Source organism: Myotis myotis, unplaced genomic scaffold, assembly GCF_014108235.1.
Source record: "Myotis myotis isolate mMyoMyo1 unplaced genomic scaffold, mMyoMyo1.p scaffold_m19_p_2, whole genome shotgun sequence".
Classification (NCBI taxonomy): Eukaryota; Metazoa; Chordata; class Mammalia; order Chiroptera; family Vespertilionidae; genus Myotis; species Myotis myotis.
This window is the reverse complement of record NW_023416324.1, coordinates 216,496,204-216,509,833: the sequence shown is the minus strand read 5'-3', so window position 1 is coordinate 216,509,833 and position 13,630 is coordinate 216,496,204. Positions and strand designations below refer to the sequence as shown.

At 64.1% G+C, this 13,630-nt stretch overlaps 1 protein-coding gene across 1 annotated transcript in view; it reads left to right on the top strand.

Moving 5' to 3' along the window:
* HUNK (hormonally up-regulated Neu-associated kinase) overlaps positions 1–13,630 on the top strand; it is a 52,152-nt gene that overhangs the window by 34,542 nt on the left and 3,980 nt on the right. The window contains exons 4-10 of the mRNA XM_036352361.1: positions 2,141–2,276; positions 3,014–3,141; positions 5,580–5,712; positions 7,597–7,759; positions 9,743–9,826; positions 11,741–11,788; positions 12,682–12,862. Of these exons, the coding sequence (XP_036208254.1) occupies positions 2,141–2,276; positions 3,014–3,141; positions 5,580–5,712; positions 7,597–7,759; positions 9,743–9,826; positions 11,741–11,788; positions 12,682–12,862 (873 nt within the window). The remainder of the gene's footprint in view (positions 1–2,140; positions 2,277–3,013; positions 3,142–5,579; positions 5,713–7,596; positions 7,760–9,742; positions 9,827–11,740; positions 11,789–12,681; positions 12,863–13,630) is intronic.

The window sequence follows — 13,630 nt, the reverse complement described above, 5'->3', positions numbered from 1 at the left end:
TGTGAGTCCTCGGTGTGTGCTGATCGGTACGGCTGTGTGTGTGTGTGTGAGTCCTCGGTGTGTGCTGATCGGTACGGCTGTGTGTGTGTGTGTGTGTGTGTGTGTGTGTGTGGGTCCTCGGTGTGTGCTGGCCCGGCCGCCGGCTTGTTTCCGGACGCCGGACTGAGGGCCGGCTCCCGGGCTGTTTCAGTCCCCAGACAGTCCTCCTTCGTCCCGCCTCGACCTCCAGTATCGAGTCATGGCTTTGAAACGAAGATGAATTTTAAAATAATTTAAACCCAGCGGAAGGCGGAGTGCTGTGAAGGGACCGTGCATGAACGCCGCAGCCGAGTAACGTGTATCCCACGTGCTCCGTGGGCGGCTCCGGCTCCGGCTCCGGCTCCTCCGTGAACTCGGGCGGGTCGAGCGTTCATGGGTCCTTTTATCTGGAGGAACCGTGAGGCTTCTCGGGGGGAACTGCTGGTTCTGGTGCTGCCGTGGCTTAGCCACACCGTGCTCCACTCGCCGGTGAACGCTGGGCACCGGAACCGGGGACCGCAGTCTCCCTTCTCTGCTTTAGAAAAAATTATATATTTGTTACTGATTTCAGAGAGAAAGGGAGAGAGAGAAACATCCATGATGAGAGAGAGTCATGGATGGGCTGCCTCCTGCACGCCCCTCACTGGGGATCGAGCCCACAACCAGGCACGTGCCCTGACCGGGAATCGAACCCTGACCTCCTGGTTCTAGGTTGACACCCAACCACTGAGCCACGCTGGCCGCCGGGCTCTTTTCCTTCTATGGCTCATGCTTTTGATGCTTTAAACACTCATTTCAATGGCAGGTTACATTTCCTGTTACGTTGTGTCAGCTCAGGTGTCGGGCGTAGCGGTCAGACAGCCATAGACCAGGGCCGTTTCCCTCCGTGCCTCCGCCGTCACCCCTCGGCCCGGCAGCTCCGGTCGGCTCCCAAATAGGCTTTTTGGCTCTTTGGGCCCAAAGGGGACGCGGAAGAAGCTGGGGGTCAGAACCCGGAGTCCCCGACCCTGCGGGAGGGGCTCTGAGAGCCGCTGTCCCTTTGCTAGAACCTTCATGTGGCTCCCAGCCTGTCAGAGCAGCTCAGACCAAGAGCCCCCGCCCGCCGCACCCGGGAACTGCATTTATTTAGCAGAAACTGCATTCCTCATTTTTTTCTTTTTTTGGGGGGGGAAGGGGAGTTAATCCTCACCCGGGGGTATTTTTCCATTGATTTTTAGAGAGAGTGGGAAGGAGGGGGAGAGACAGAGAGAAACATCGATTGGTTGCCTCCCGTATGTGCCCTGACCAGGGCCGGGGATGGAGCCTGCAACCGAGGTACGTGCCCGTGACGGGAATCGAACCCGGGACCGTTCAGTCCGCGGGCCAAGGCTCTCCCCACTGAGCAGGAGGCAGCGGCCAATGACTCTCCTCACTGATGTTTCTATCTCTCTCCCTCTCCCTCTCTCTCGGAAATCAGTAAAAACATACTTTGTAAAAAGCTCTGCGCTCACTTCGCTGTTCTCGTGGCTCTTTCTGGCGTTGTTCTCACAGCCGCCCCGCCCTCCGCGTGGCCTGTCACTGGGTGTCTTTCCCCTCCCCCTTCAGAGCCCTGTGTCCCCACGGGGAGCACTTTCCCGCAGACTCGCAGGGAACGCAGACAGTCAGCCCAGAAAGTCAGCTCTGGTGGTGGGGCCGCGTGTCACCCAGGGCTACGCGGGGCTAACGGTCACCAGCCACCAGCCCCAGACCGTCGGTCTCCCCACGGTTTCCCAGGCGGCCGGGTGGAAGCGGGTCCCTGTCCCCCAGGCTGGGGGGGCCCTGCCTCCTGCCGGGTCCTGGGAGGCACAGCGCCCTGTCCTGGGCGACTCATGGCTGAGGCTGAGAGAAACAGGTTTCGGGGCCGCATTCTTGGGGCTGAGCTGGGTGTGCAGGGAGGCCTGATGGGAGGTGTGTCCGGAGGAGCCAGGGCCCCCGCTGCCCCCCTTCTGCGCCGAGACCCGCGTCCACGGTGATCGGTGGCGGCCGCCGGGGTTCCGAACGCTCAGCGAGGCCTTAGCCTGGGGGTTCCCCTTCCTCTGCCTCCTGCCCTTCCTCCCTCGCGTCCACAGTTTTCTGACCCGGAGCGTCTGTCCGCCCTTCGCAGACTTCGGACTGAGCAACTGCGCGGGGATCCTGGGCCACTCGGACCCGTTCAGCACGCAGTGCGGCAGCCCCGCCTACGCCGCGCCCGAGCTGCTGGCCAGGAAGAAGTACGGCCCCAAGATCGACGTCTGGTCCATGTGAGTCCCCGCTCCGGAGCCAGCGCCCCTCCCTTCGGAATCCGCGCCTGAGTGATGAGAGCGTGTGGGGTAGAGCAGTGGTTCTCCACCTTCCGGCCCTTTAAATACAGCTCCTCATGTTGTGACCCAACCGTAAAATTATTTCCGTTGCTACTTCATCACTGTCATGTGGCTACTGTGACGAATCGTCATGTAAATATCTGACATGCAGGATGGTCTTAGGCGACCCCTGTGAAAGGTCGTTCGCCCGCCAAAGGGGTCGCGACCCACAGGTTGAGAACTGCCTGGGGTAGAGGCTCTGGGACAGGTGTCTAGTGGTTCTTTTTTAAAAAATATGTTTTTATTGATTTCAGAGAGGAAGGGAGAGGGAGAGAGAGAAACATCAATGATAAGGGAGCCATGGATCAGCTGCCTCTCGCATGCCCCCCCGCCCCCCCCCCCGGGATGGAGCCCGCAATGTGCCCTGATGGAGAATCAAACCGTGGCCTCCTGCTTCTTCGGTCGACGCTCAACCACTGAGCCACCCGGCCGGGCTTTCGGGCAGCTCTTAGAGGCGCAGACACCTCTGTGCCGCCCTCCAGTGCCCGGCCCGCAGCTGCACTCTCGCCCCTGCCCTCACCCAGCTGCTTCTGTGTGAGGCTGAGGTTCTAGAAGGTTCTGGGGAGGGACAGAACAGGAAGGCGGCCCAGCCCTGCCCGCCTTGTCCTGCCCTCGGGCCTCACTCGGCTCTCTCTCAGAGGCGTGAACATGTACGCCATGCTGACCGGGACCCTGCCCTTCACCGTGGAGCCGTTCAGCCTGAGGGCTTTGTACCAGAAGATGGTGGACAAGGAGATGAACCCGCTGCCCACCCAGCTCTCCACAGGTAAGGCGCCTGCTGCCCGTCGAGGCCTCCAGGGCGGGCGCCGGCTGCTGGGCCCGTAGAGCGCGGGGTCGGTTTTGCGAGGGGTGAGGGCCGCCGTGGCCCGAGGCCCCCCCCCAGAGCTGGGACTAGTCTCCAGCGCTTGTGTCTCCCGGCTCCGAACGGCCACACGGTCACCTCTCCTCCTTCTGTCCCTTCCCATCAGAATTCCCGACAAACTCCTTCCTTCCCCTCACGCACGGGAAAGGCTCTTAGAGGCTCCACTGCGGAAATAATTGCGGGCTTGATTGCTGTCAAGCTCACCCTGTGACATGTTGCCGCGGAAAAGAGCGTTGGCAATCACGTCCTATTGTGTGTTCCTCCAGCTCACGGGGAGGAAGCGCTGGTTGTATTCGAGGCTGGCCTGTGGCTTGTTTTGCTGAGTGTCTGAGCCTCTGAGCGGGACAAAGGCTTTTAAATACACAGACGCCGCTGCCCGATGAGCCGGTCCGTCGGGTGCTTGGCAGCAGACGCTCCCACGCCCGCGGTTCACGTTTCCGCAAACAGTTCGCATCAGGGCTTGGTTTCAGATCCGGTAAATGATACCGTTTATTCTTTTGTGTGGGTGACAGTTCACGTTCCCGGTCTTGGGTTGGTGTTGACAGCATCGAACTGGCTCCTTAGAATAAACTCAGCTTTTTCAGTCTCAGGAGGTCAGGCATGCGGCTGGAAAAAAGTCATGATTCCACTTTAACTCATGAAAAGTGGTTAAAAGATGGCATTTTGTTTGACGATTGTTGTGTGTCTGTCCTTGAGTTTATAAGCATCCACGAAGCTGACCCTGAATTGGTTTGCAAAACAGAATCCCAGTGGGAAAGCATTCTGGTCTGAAACGACCTGGTTTGTCTCCACGCGCACCTTCGCCAGGGAGGCGGGGGGGGGGGGGGGGGGGGGCGGGCGCGGGGGGCGGGCGCGGAGGCGTCACCTGTGGGGGGAGGGAAGTCGTGCTCAGGGGAGACGGGTCCAGCTCGGAGTCAGCAGATGTTGAACAAGTCGTCACGCTGGGTTTGGAGCTCTCGGAGACGCTGGGAGGCCGCCAGCACTGTGGCTGCCCCTCCACTCGTCCAGGCTTCCCGGTCACTCGGTGACTCCGCGAGTGTATCCTGCGCCAGCGCGAGGCGAGGGGCATGCCCGCGCCAGGACAGCAGGAGACAGGACGGGCTCGCTCTCCCCGGCACGGAGCTCTCACAGCCACGGGGGGCAGAGAAACCTGAACCCACAGGCGGGAGGTCTAGAGTAAGAAAACCAGGCACGTCAGGGCACGGAGATGAGAGGAAAGACAGTCATGTATCTTCAAAACAGTTTGTTGACTTTAAGGAGAGAGAGAAGCATCAGTGATGAGAGAATCACTGAGCGGCTGCCCCCTGCACGCCCCACACTGGGGATTGATCCCCACAACCCGGGCCTGTGCCCTGACCGGGAATCGAACCCTGACCTCCTGGTTCATAGGTCGACGCTCAGCCACTGAGCCGCACCCCGGGCAGCCCCTCTGTCCACGGCTTCGTCCCTCCCTGCAGACACCCGTGGACAGACAGCGCCCGTCACTCGTAAAGTTCAGAGCTGACATGACAGCGACGCCCGTGAGGAAGTGGGAATTCAGTGGCTTTTCCTCGGAAGGTCAGGGGCCTCAGGAAACAGAATTCTGAGCTTTGGAGGGAAGAGAGGAGCGTCTGGGGGCCTCGGGGCCTGCTGCCTGGCTCAGTGCGTGGACAGCAGGGCGGCCGTGGCGAGTCGGGGGCCACATGGCCGTGGAGAGGCTTTGGAAGAAAGGACTGGAAAGAATACGCGCGCACGCCCCTCCCCACCCCTCCCCGCTGCTTCCTGAGCCTCCACTGTCGCACGATGCGGCCACGTTAGAGCAGTGGTCGGCAAACCGCAGCTCGTGAGCCACATGCGGCTCTTTGGCCCTTGAGTGTGGCTCTTCCACAAAATACCGACTTCTGCGCATGGGCCACGAAGTTTCAATCGCACTGTACGTGCGCGCCCACACGTGGTATTTTGTGGAAGAGCCACACTTGAGGGGCCAAAGAGCCGCATGTGGCTCGCGAGCCGCGGTTTGCCGACCACTGCGTTAGAGGGTCTGGTTCCAGGCCCTGACCCCTGGTTCCTCCAGCACGGAGACCTGCCATGAGAGGAGTGTGTCCGCATTGCTCTCCCATCCCTTCGAGCCGGGACCTCGTTCAGAGGGTGGCACGGGGCAGGGCACAGGGGCACCGGGCAGCGTGGGCACAGGCCCCAGGTGCAGCTGTTGGACAGTGTCCTAGACCCCGTGGACTTGTGGCCCCGGAGAGCCAGGGGGCGGCTCGGGGTGGGGGTGTGGTTGGGAGGCGGGTCCCCTGCCTGAGTCTCCCTGACGCCTGCCTCCTCCTGTAACCGGGCGTCTGGGCCGAATGTCTCCACAGGAGCCGTCAGCTTCCTGCGCTCGCTGCTGGAGCCCGACCCCGTGAAGAGGCCCAACATCCAGCAGGCGCTGGCCAACCGCTGGCTGCACGAGAGCCACACGGGCAGGGTGCCCTGTGTCACCTACCCCAACAGGTAGGCCCGGCCCACCCCCTCCCCAGCAGGTAGGCCTCACCCATCATCTCCCCAGCAGGTAGGCGCACCCATCACCTCCCCAGCAGGTAGGCCCACCCCCTCCCCAGCAGGTAGGCCCACCCATCACCTCCCCAGCAGGTAGGCCCCACCCATCACCTCCCCAGCAGGAAGGCCAGGCACCACAGAGGCCTCCTTGGCCAGACAGGCCAGTCCCCAGAGCCCTGAGTGGTCTGGACAGGAAGCTGTCCGTGACTCTTGCAAACGGTGGCCTCGTGGCTGCCCTCCCCCTCCGCGCCCACCCAGGCCAGACACGCCGCCTCCGTGCGCAGGAGGATGTGAGGACGGACCGCCCGCGCCCCGTCGGGCTGCCTGGTGGAGGCGGGGGCTGCCTCCCGTGGATCTCCACGAGGCGAGAGGGAAATGTCGCCACAGGTCAACCTCACAATCGACGTGCCGGTCAGTCCGCTGGACGTCCGGCCGGACAGCCTCCCGTCCCTCCCGCTAGCTCTGGGCAGAGGGCGGACGGGGCGGGCGTTGGTGACACGGGGCAGTTTGACCACAGCGGCCTCCACGCGGATGTCAGGACGTACTCGTTCCACCTCGCGGTCCGGAACGCTTTCCCGTCATGTCGTCCAGACGCGGAGGAGAACACAGGCTCAGGGCCGACCGCTGAGGGAGGGAGGCTCCGTGTTGCTGGGTCGGCAGGCAGCGGGGTGCGGGGGGCAGAGCTGTCCTGGTTCTGCAGAGATGGGGTGTCTGCTCCTGTCCCTCCTCTCGCCGCCGCCCCCAGCCGCACCTGGTGGCGCCCACACCCAGACCGCCCAGTGAGGGGGGCTGACTGGGTGTGCCCACGGGTGGATGGCCAGGGCTGGGTCACCAGGCCGTCATCTGATTGGCCAGGCTGATGCTACGAGGCTGCGGTCTGATTGGCCAAGGTTAGGTGCATGGGCAGGGGTCTGATTGGCCAGGGCCAGGGCCCTTTACCAGGTTGTTTCAGACATTGAGCCTAAGTGTTCAGCGTTTTGGCAATCTTCAGGTCATTGTATTCTTTTTTCTTTACGTTTTCTAAAACAAAAAGTTTATGTTGATTTGAGAGAGATGAAGAGAAAGAGAGAGAAACATGAATCAGCTGCCTCCTGCACGCCCCCTACTGGGGATCGAGCCCACAACCTGGCACGTGCCCTGACCGGGCATCGGACCGCGACCCTCACCCTGTGTAGAGGGCACCTTCACCCTCTGCCGCAGGCGGCTCAGCTGTGCCTGGGCAACGGGATTTACATGTGTGATCAATGCTCACCTCTGAGCCACTGCCGGGCAAGCTGATAATGTTGTATGACCTGCGAATGATATAAATTTCCAAATGGCCCCTGGCAGAAAGAGGTTCCCCATCTGTGTTCTAAAGGATGCAGGCTGCGGTGTTTTAGGAATGACATGTCACAATGGCTGGGGTTTAAAATACTTAGGAAGGAAGGAGAGAAGGGAAGGAGGAAGGAGAAGGAAGAAAGGAGTGTTCACATGGCACATCAGCCTTTAGGGTCGTTACACCATCCCCTCGACCTCTGTCTATGTGGCCTTTTCCCGAATGGCAAGTCAGGTGAATGACCGTGGGGCTGTCCCGAGTGTCTGGGCGCCCCTCCCAGGCCTCAATGGACTGTCCCCCGTGTCTGGGCGCCCCTCCCAGGCCTCAATGGACTGTCCCCCGTGTCTGGGTGCCCCTCCCGGGCCTCAGTGGACTGTCCCCCGTGTCTGGGTGCCCCTCCCGGGCCTCAGTGGACTGTCCCCCGTGTCTGGGCGCCCCTTCCGGGCCTCGGACTGGCCCCGTGTCTGAGCTCCCCTCCCAGGTCCGGGGGCGGGGGGGAAGAGCTGACACAGCCCGTCCCGCAGGATCTCGCTGGCCGACCTGAGCCCCAGCGTCGTGCTGCACATGACCCAGAAGCTGGGCTACAAGAACAGCGACGTGATCAACACGGTGCTGGCCAACCGCGCCTGCCACATCCTCGCCGTCTACTTCCTCCTGAACAAGAAGCTCGAGCGCTACGTGTCGGGGGTGAGTGGCCTCGTGTCCGTGTCGGGGGTGAGTGGCCTCGTGTCCGTGTCGGGGTGAGTGGCCTCGTGTCCGTGTCGGGGTGAGTGGCCTCGTGTCCGTGTCGGGGGTGAGTGGCCTCGTGTCCGTGTCGGGGGTGAGTGGCCTCGTGTCCGTGTCGGGGGTGAGTGGCCTCGTGTCTGTGTCGGGGGTGAGTGGCCTCGTGCCGTGTCGGGGTGAGTGGCCTCGTGTCCGTGTCAGGGTGAGTGGCCTCGTGTCCGTGTCGGGGGTGAGTGGCCTCGTGCCGTGTCGGGGTGAGTGGCCTCGTGTCCGTGTCGGGGTGAGTGGCCTCGTGCCCGTGTCGGGGTGAGTGGCCTCGTGTCCGTGTCAGGGTGAGTGGCCTCGTGTCCGTGTCGGGGGTGAGTGGCCTTGTGCCCGTGTCGGGGTGAGTGGCCTCGTGTCCGTGTCGGGGTGAGTGGCCTCGTGTCCGTGTCGGTCGGGTGAGTGGCCTCGTGTCCGTGTCGGGGTGAGTGCCTCGTGTCCGTGTCGGGGTGAGTGGCCTCGTGTCCGTGTCGGGGTGAGTGGCCTCGTGTCCGTGTCGGGGGTGAGTGGCCTCGTGTCCCGTGTCGGGGTGAGTGGCCTCGTGTCCGTGTCGGGGTGAGTGGCCTCGTGTCCGTGTCGGGGGTGAGTGGCCTCGTGTCGTGTCGGGGTGAGTGCCTCGTGTCCGTGTCGGGGTGAGTGGCCTCGTGTCCGTGTCGGGGTGAGTGGCCTCGTGTCCGTGTCGGGGGTGAGTGGCCTCGTGTCCGTGTCGGGGTGAGTGGCCTCGTGTCCGTGTCGGGGGTGAGTGGCCTCGTGCCGTGTCGGGGTGAGTGGCCTCGTGTCCGTGTCAGGGTGAGTGGCCTCGTGTCCGTGTCGGGGGTGAGTGGCCTCGTGTCCGTGTCGGGGGTGAGTGGCCTCATGTCCGTGTCGGGGTGAGTGGCCTCGTGCCCGTGTCGGGGTGAGTGGCCTCGTGTCTGTGTCGGGGATGAGTGGCCTCGTGTCCGTGTGGGGTGAGTGGCCTCGTGTCCGTGTGGGGTGAGTGGCCTCGCGTGTGCATGTCCCTTTGTGGACAAGGCGCTGGGATGATGGCCTTTCCCACAGCTGACTTGGGGTCTGTGCTGTGCATTCACCCTGAGGTGAGGCTGGCTGGCCCGAACGGGGGATACGACGGTAGCAAAGCACGCCGGCCGGTTTGGCTCAGTGGGTGGAGCGTTGGCCCGAGGACTGAAGGGTCCCGGGTTCGATTCTGGTCAAGGGCAAGTACCTCGGTTGCAGGCTCGATCCCTGGCCCTGATCGGTGCACCTGCGGGAAGCAGCTAATCGATGTGTCTCTCACATTGATGTTTCTCTCTGTCTCTCCCTCCCACTCTCTAAAAAACTCAATGGAAACATGTCCTCGGGTGAGGACTAACAGAAAAGAAAAAGAAAGAAAGAATCAAGAAACGGGCCTTTACTGGGGGGGCCGGCAGGGACGAGGGCTGCGTGTGGGGGAGCGAATAACCCACGTCTGCAGCCTGTGCAGCAGCTCAGAGGGCGTCACCTCCCGGCCCAGACCTGGGCTCGGCGGGCACAGCTCAGGAACTCACTGCACAGCCGGGTGCTGAGGCCGGCGAGGAGCAGGGCCGCCCGGGACCGGCTTCCCGGCTGAGCCGGTGGTCCCGGTGCTTCCCGGCTGAGCCGCTGGAGGAGCAGGGCCGCCCGGGACCGAACCGGCGCTTCCCGGCTGAGCCGCTGGAGGAGCAGGGCCGCCCGGGACCGAACCGGTGCTTCCCGGCTGAGCTGCTGGAGGAGCAGGGCCCTGACTGGGGCCAGGGCGGCGTCGGGATGGGCTTCTGCGGGGGCCTGGCTCCCGCTCTGGGGGCTCTCGGCCCAGCGCGGGTTTGAGAATGAGTGACGGCTTAACGGCCGCGGCCGCGTCTGTGAGGTCAGTGCCCATGAGGTCAGCGCGGCTTCCTCTTCTCTTGGTAGAAATCCGACCTGCAGGACGGCGTCTGCTCCAAGGCCCCGCTCTGCCCGGTGGACAGGTGCCGGCCCGGCAGGGAGCCCTGCGAGGTGAGCAGCCGCTTCCCTGGGGGGAGGTGGGGGTGGAAAGGAAAGTTTCCCGGGACCCGAGCCCCTTTTCAGCATAGAATCTCCAGGGCACTGAGATGGGGTGCCCGGTGCACCCCCACCCGCCCCTCCCGTCCACTCTGGGGTGATGGAGCTGCTGGGGTGCTTCTGAGTCAGGATTCCGGCACCAGCAGGTCCAGGATGGAGATGAGCTTTTGGGAGGCGGCTTGGGGAGCGGTGGCTGAGCGGGCGGGGTGGGGGGGCGGGGGCGGACTCCCTGAGCTCCACCCTCTGAGCCTCCTAAACCTCCTCCTGCCCAAGGAAGGTGTCCTGAACCTCGCCTCCCGAGACCAACCCCCACGTCCTTTCTCTGTCTCCTCGTGGCCGCCCCCTCAGCCCAGGGCAGAAACCTCCTGTACTTCTCATTCCTCCCCTCGCCTCAGCGCCAGGCTGTCACCAGGCTCTGCCAACTTGGCTCCTAAAACTCTCCAACCCCACTCCTGTCCCCATCCCCCCCCCCCCCCCCTGCCTATCACCTCCACCCTGGCCCCGCCCCCATCGCCTCCACCCTGGCCCCGCCCCCATCGCCTCCACCCTGGCCCCGCCCCAGCCTCCTAGCTGGTCTGCCCCTAATGGACCCTGTCCCTTCTCTGCTGGAACCTTTGCCGGCTACCTTCACCCCTTAACCCAAGACAGACATCGGCGTGGGCACCAGGCGAGGCAGAAATTCACTGCTACCCTTTTGTTTGCATTTGACTCTTTTTAAAAAATATTTTGATTTCCGAGAGGAAGGGAGAGGGAGAGAGAGAGAGAAACATCAGTGATGAGAGAGAATGATGGATCGGCTGCCTCCTGCATGCCCCACACTGGGCATCGAGCCCTTAGCTCAGGCCTGTGCCCTTGACCGGGAATGGAACCGTGATCTCCTGGTTAAAGGTTGGTGCTCACCACTGAGCCACACTGGCTGGGCCGAATTCCCCCTTTTCATAAGAATACCAGTCGCACTGCATTGGGGTCTGCCCTGTGACCTCGTTTTAACTTGATTGACAGGGTGACACCACCCGGCCTCCTTTAAAAGGCAAAGGACAGCGAGCTGTCACACGCCCGCCGTCCGCAGGCTTCCCGGGGGAAACGCCGGCTCGCCCTGGCCCTGTCTCCCCGTGAGGTCCCGTTCTGAGGACCCGGGGGTTGGGACTCCACCAGGGACTTGGAGTCCCTGTGCCGTTCCTCCGTGATGGGGACTGTCGAGCCGAGGACGGGATGTCCACTTTGGGCCTTATTTCAGCATTTCTGACCCTTTTGAAGCGACGTTTCTCGAGCGGTCGGTGCTGTTGGAAATCAGAGCAGCGGGCGCCTGGGGGACCGACGCGGGTTGGGCAGGAGGACGTCTGGGTGCCGGTCGGGTTTGTCTCCTGACCTGGTGCCGTTTCCCTGGGGAGGCTTTGCTGTCTGAGAAAACGCACTGACCTGCTTACTCGTCTCCGGAGACGCCCCGTGCGCCTCAGACTCGCAAAGAGACGCCTGGAAAGTAGGGCACCTGCAGCCGCGTCCAGGGTGACCCGGAGTTTGGTTTCTTGTGTGACCACTGGCGTGAATAATTCTCTCACAGGGGCTGGTGCTGGGGCTGGGATAGAGGGGTAGGGGGTGGGTTAGAGGGGCAGGGGCTGGGCTAGAGGGGCAGAGGGTGGGTTAGAGGGGCAGGGGATGGGATAGAGGGGCGGGGGGGTTAGAGGGGCAGGGGGTGGGCTAGAGGGGCAGGGGGTGGGTTAGAGGGGCGGGGGGTGGGTTAGAGGGGCAGGGGGTGGGCTAGAGGGGCAGGGGGTGGGTTAGAGTGGCGGGGGGTGGGATAGAGGGGCGGGGGGTGGGTTAGAGGGGCAGGGGGTGGGCTAGATGGTTGACGGATGCTGCTTTCCACAGGCCTCCCTGGACACCTGGACGCGAGACCTTGAATTCCACACGGGGCAGGTAAGCATGTAGGGTACTGGAAGGATCAGCTGGAGCCTCCAGGGAATAGCACGTGTCGCTGTGTGTGTCTCCCGCGTGGACACCCAGGGGACGGAGTCCCGCAGCCTGTGGACGCAGAGCCCCTCCACCTTCAGCCCCTCCGCCTTTCCCCTCACCACCCTCACCTGGTGGCACCAGGCCCACCTCGGCGCAGGGTGAGCTGCTGACTCAGGGGCTGCTTCCCACCTTCCTCTACAGCCCGCCCCTCACACCCGCCTCTGAACACGTGTGACCAAACCCCGGGTGCGTGGCCTGGCCCACCTGACACGTGACTTGCCTGTCACAGGTGCCCCGAGGGCTGGCGGGACTCGGCCCGGGCCCTGGGCTCTGCGCCCCCTGCCAGCTCCCCTCCATCAGTCACAGGAGGGTTTGTAGAGACTTGGCAGCGGCGATGGCTCGGTGGTGCCGGTTTAAGGACACGATGAAGGGCTCATGACCATTTCCACCGGGTCGGACACTCCCCGGGGGGCCCAGCTCCTCGCCTTGACAACTCGCATGAGTGTCCCGCCCAGAGCAGGGGCTCCGTTCCCGTCGCAAGGCCGCCGCCGTGGCAGAGCCTCAGGGCGCACGTGGGAGGCGGGTCTGCAGAGGCCCCTCTGCTTGGCCTTAGTTCGCCCAGCTTGTTCTGGAATCCTCGGCCTCCCGGGGTGACCTTGGCCGGTTGGGGCACCTCACGGTGCAGGTTGCCAGGGGCGACGGGAGCCGAGGTGGCCTGGGCAGAGCGGTGGGGTCCCTGGAGCGGCCCCGGCTCTTCGTGGGGAAGCGGGGTCTCAGGTCTGCGCGATGACCTTCCCACGGGAATCGCGCTCCAGGCCCCGCGTGCGTCTCAGCCCGTGTTTGCTTCTGATTTGCAGGACAAAACTCCCAAAGAGCAAGAGAAAAAGGGGGACTTCCTTCCCCGGCCGTTTCCCCAGAAGCTGGAGAAGCACCTGCCGGCGCACAGGCAGCCCCCGGCCTCGCTGGTGACGCAGCTTCAGAGCACCAGGGCCCTGCTGCGCGACCGCAAGGCCACCAGGCCCGGCCCCCCCGACAGAGGTGGGTGCGCCACCGCCCTCAGGCCACCCGCACGCACTGAGCTGCCTGGCCGCCGTGCCCCCCCCCCAGTGGCTGCCTGGCCGCCGTGCCCCCCCCCCAGTGGCTGCCTGGCCGCCGTGCCCCCTCCCAGTGGCTGCCTGGCCGCCGTGCCCCCCCCCAAGTGGCTGCCTGGCCGCCGTGCCCCCTCCCAGTGGCTGCCTGGCCGCCGTGCCCCCCCCCACCAGTGGCTGCCTGGCCGCCATGCCCCCTCCCAGTGGCTGCCTGGCCGCTGTGCCCCCCCACCAGTGGCTGCCTGGCCACCGTGCCCCCCCCACCAGTGGCTGCCGGGCCGCCGTGCCCCCCCCAGTGGCTGCCTGGCCGCCGTGCCCCCCCCACCAGTGGCTGCCTGGCCGCCGTGCCCCCTCCTAGTGGCTGCCTGGCCGCCGTGCCCCCCCCCCAGTGGCTGCCTGGCCGCCGTGTTCGCTCACGGGTGGCTGCATGGGCCCCAGGGACAGACAGGATCCTGTGACCGTGGGAAAGCAGAGTTAGTGCACCTGAGGCCACCTGGGAGCAGCACAGTCGAGGTCTGACTATGCTGTCAGCCACCTGGGCAGGAGGGGCCTGAGAAGGCAGAGGTGGGGTACAGTATGGTGGGCACAGAGGTGGGGTGCAGTGGTCTGTCCTGGGCTGTCAGACGTGCAGTGGCGGGAGGAGCCGGGCGCAGCCTGTGCCCAGGAGCGAGGCTGGTTTCCTGGGCCCCACGCTGGGGGTGTTTCTCTCTGTGGGCAC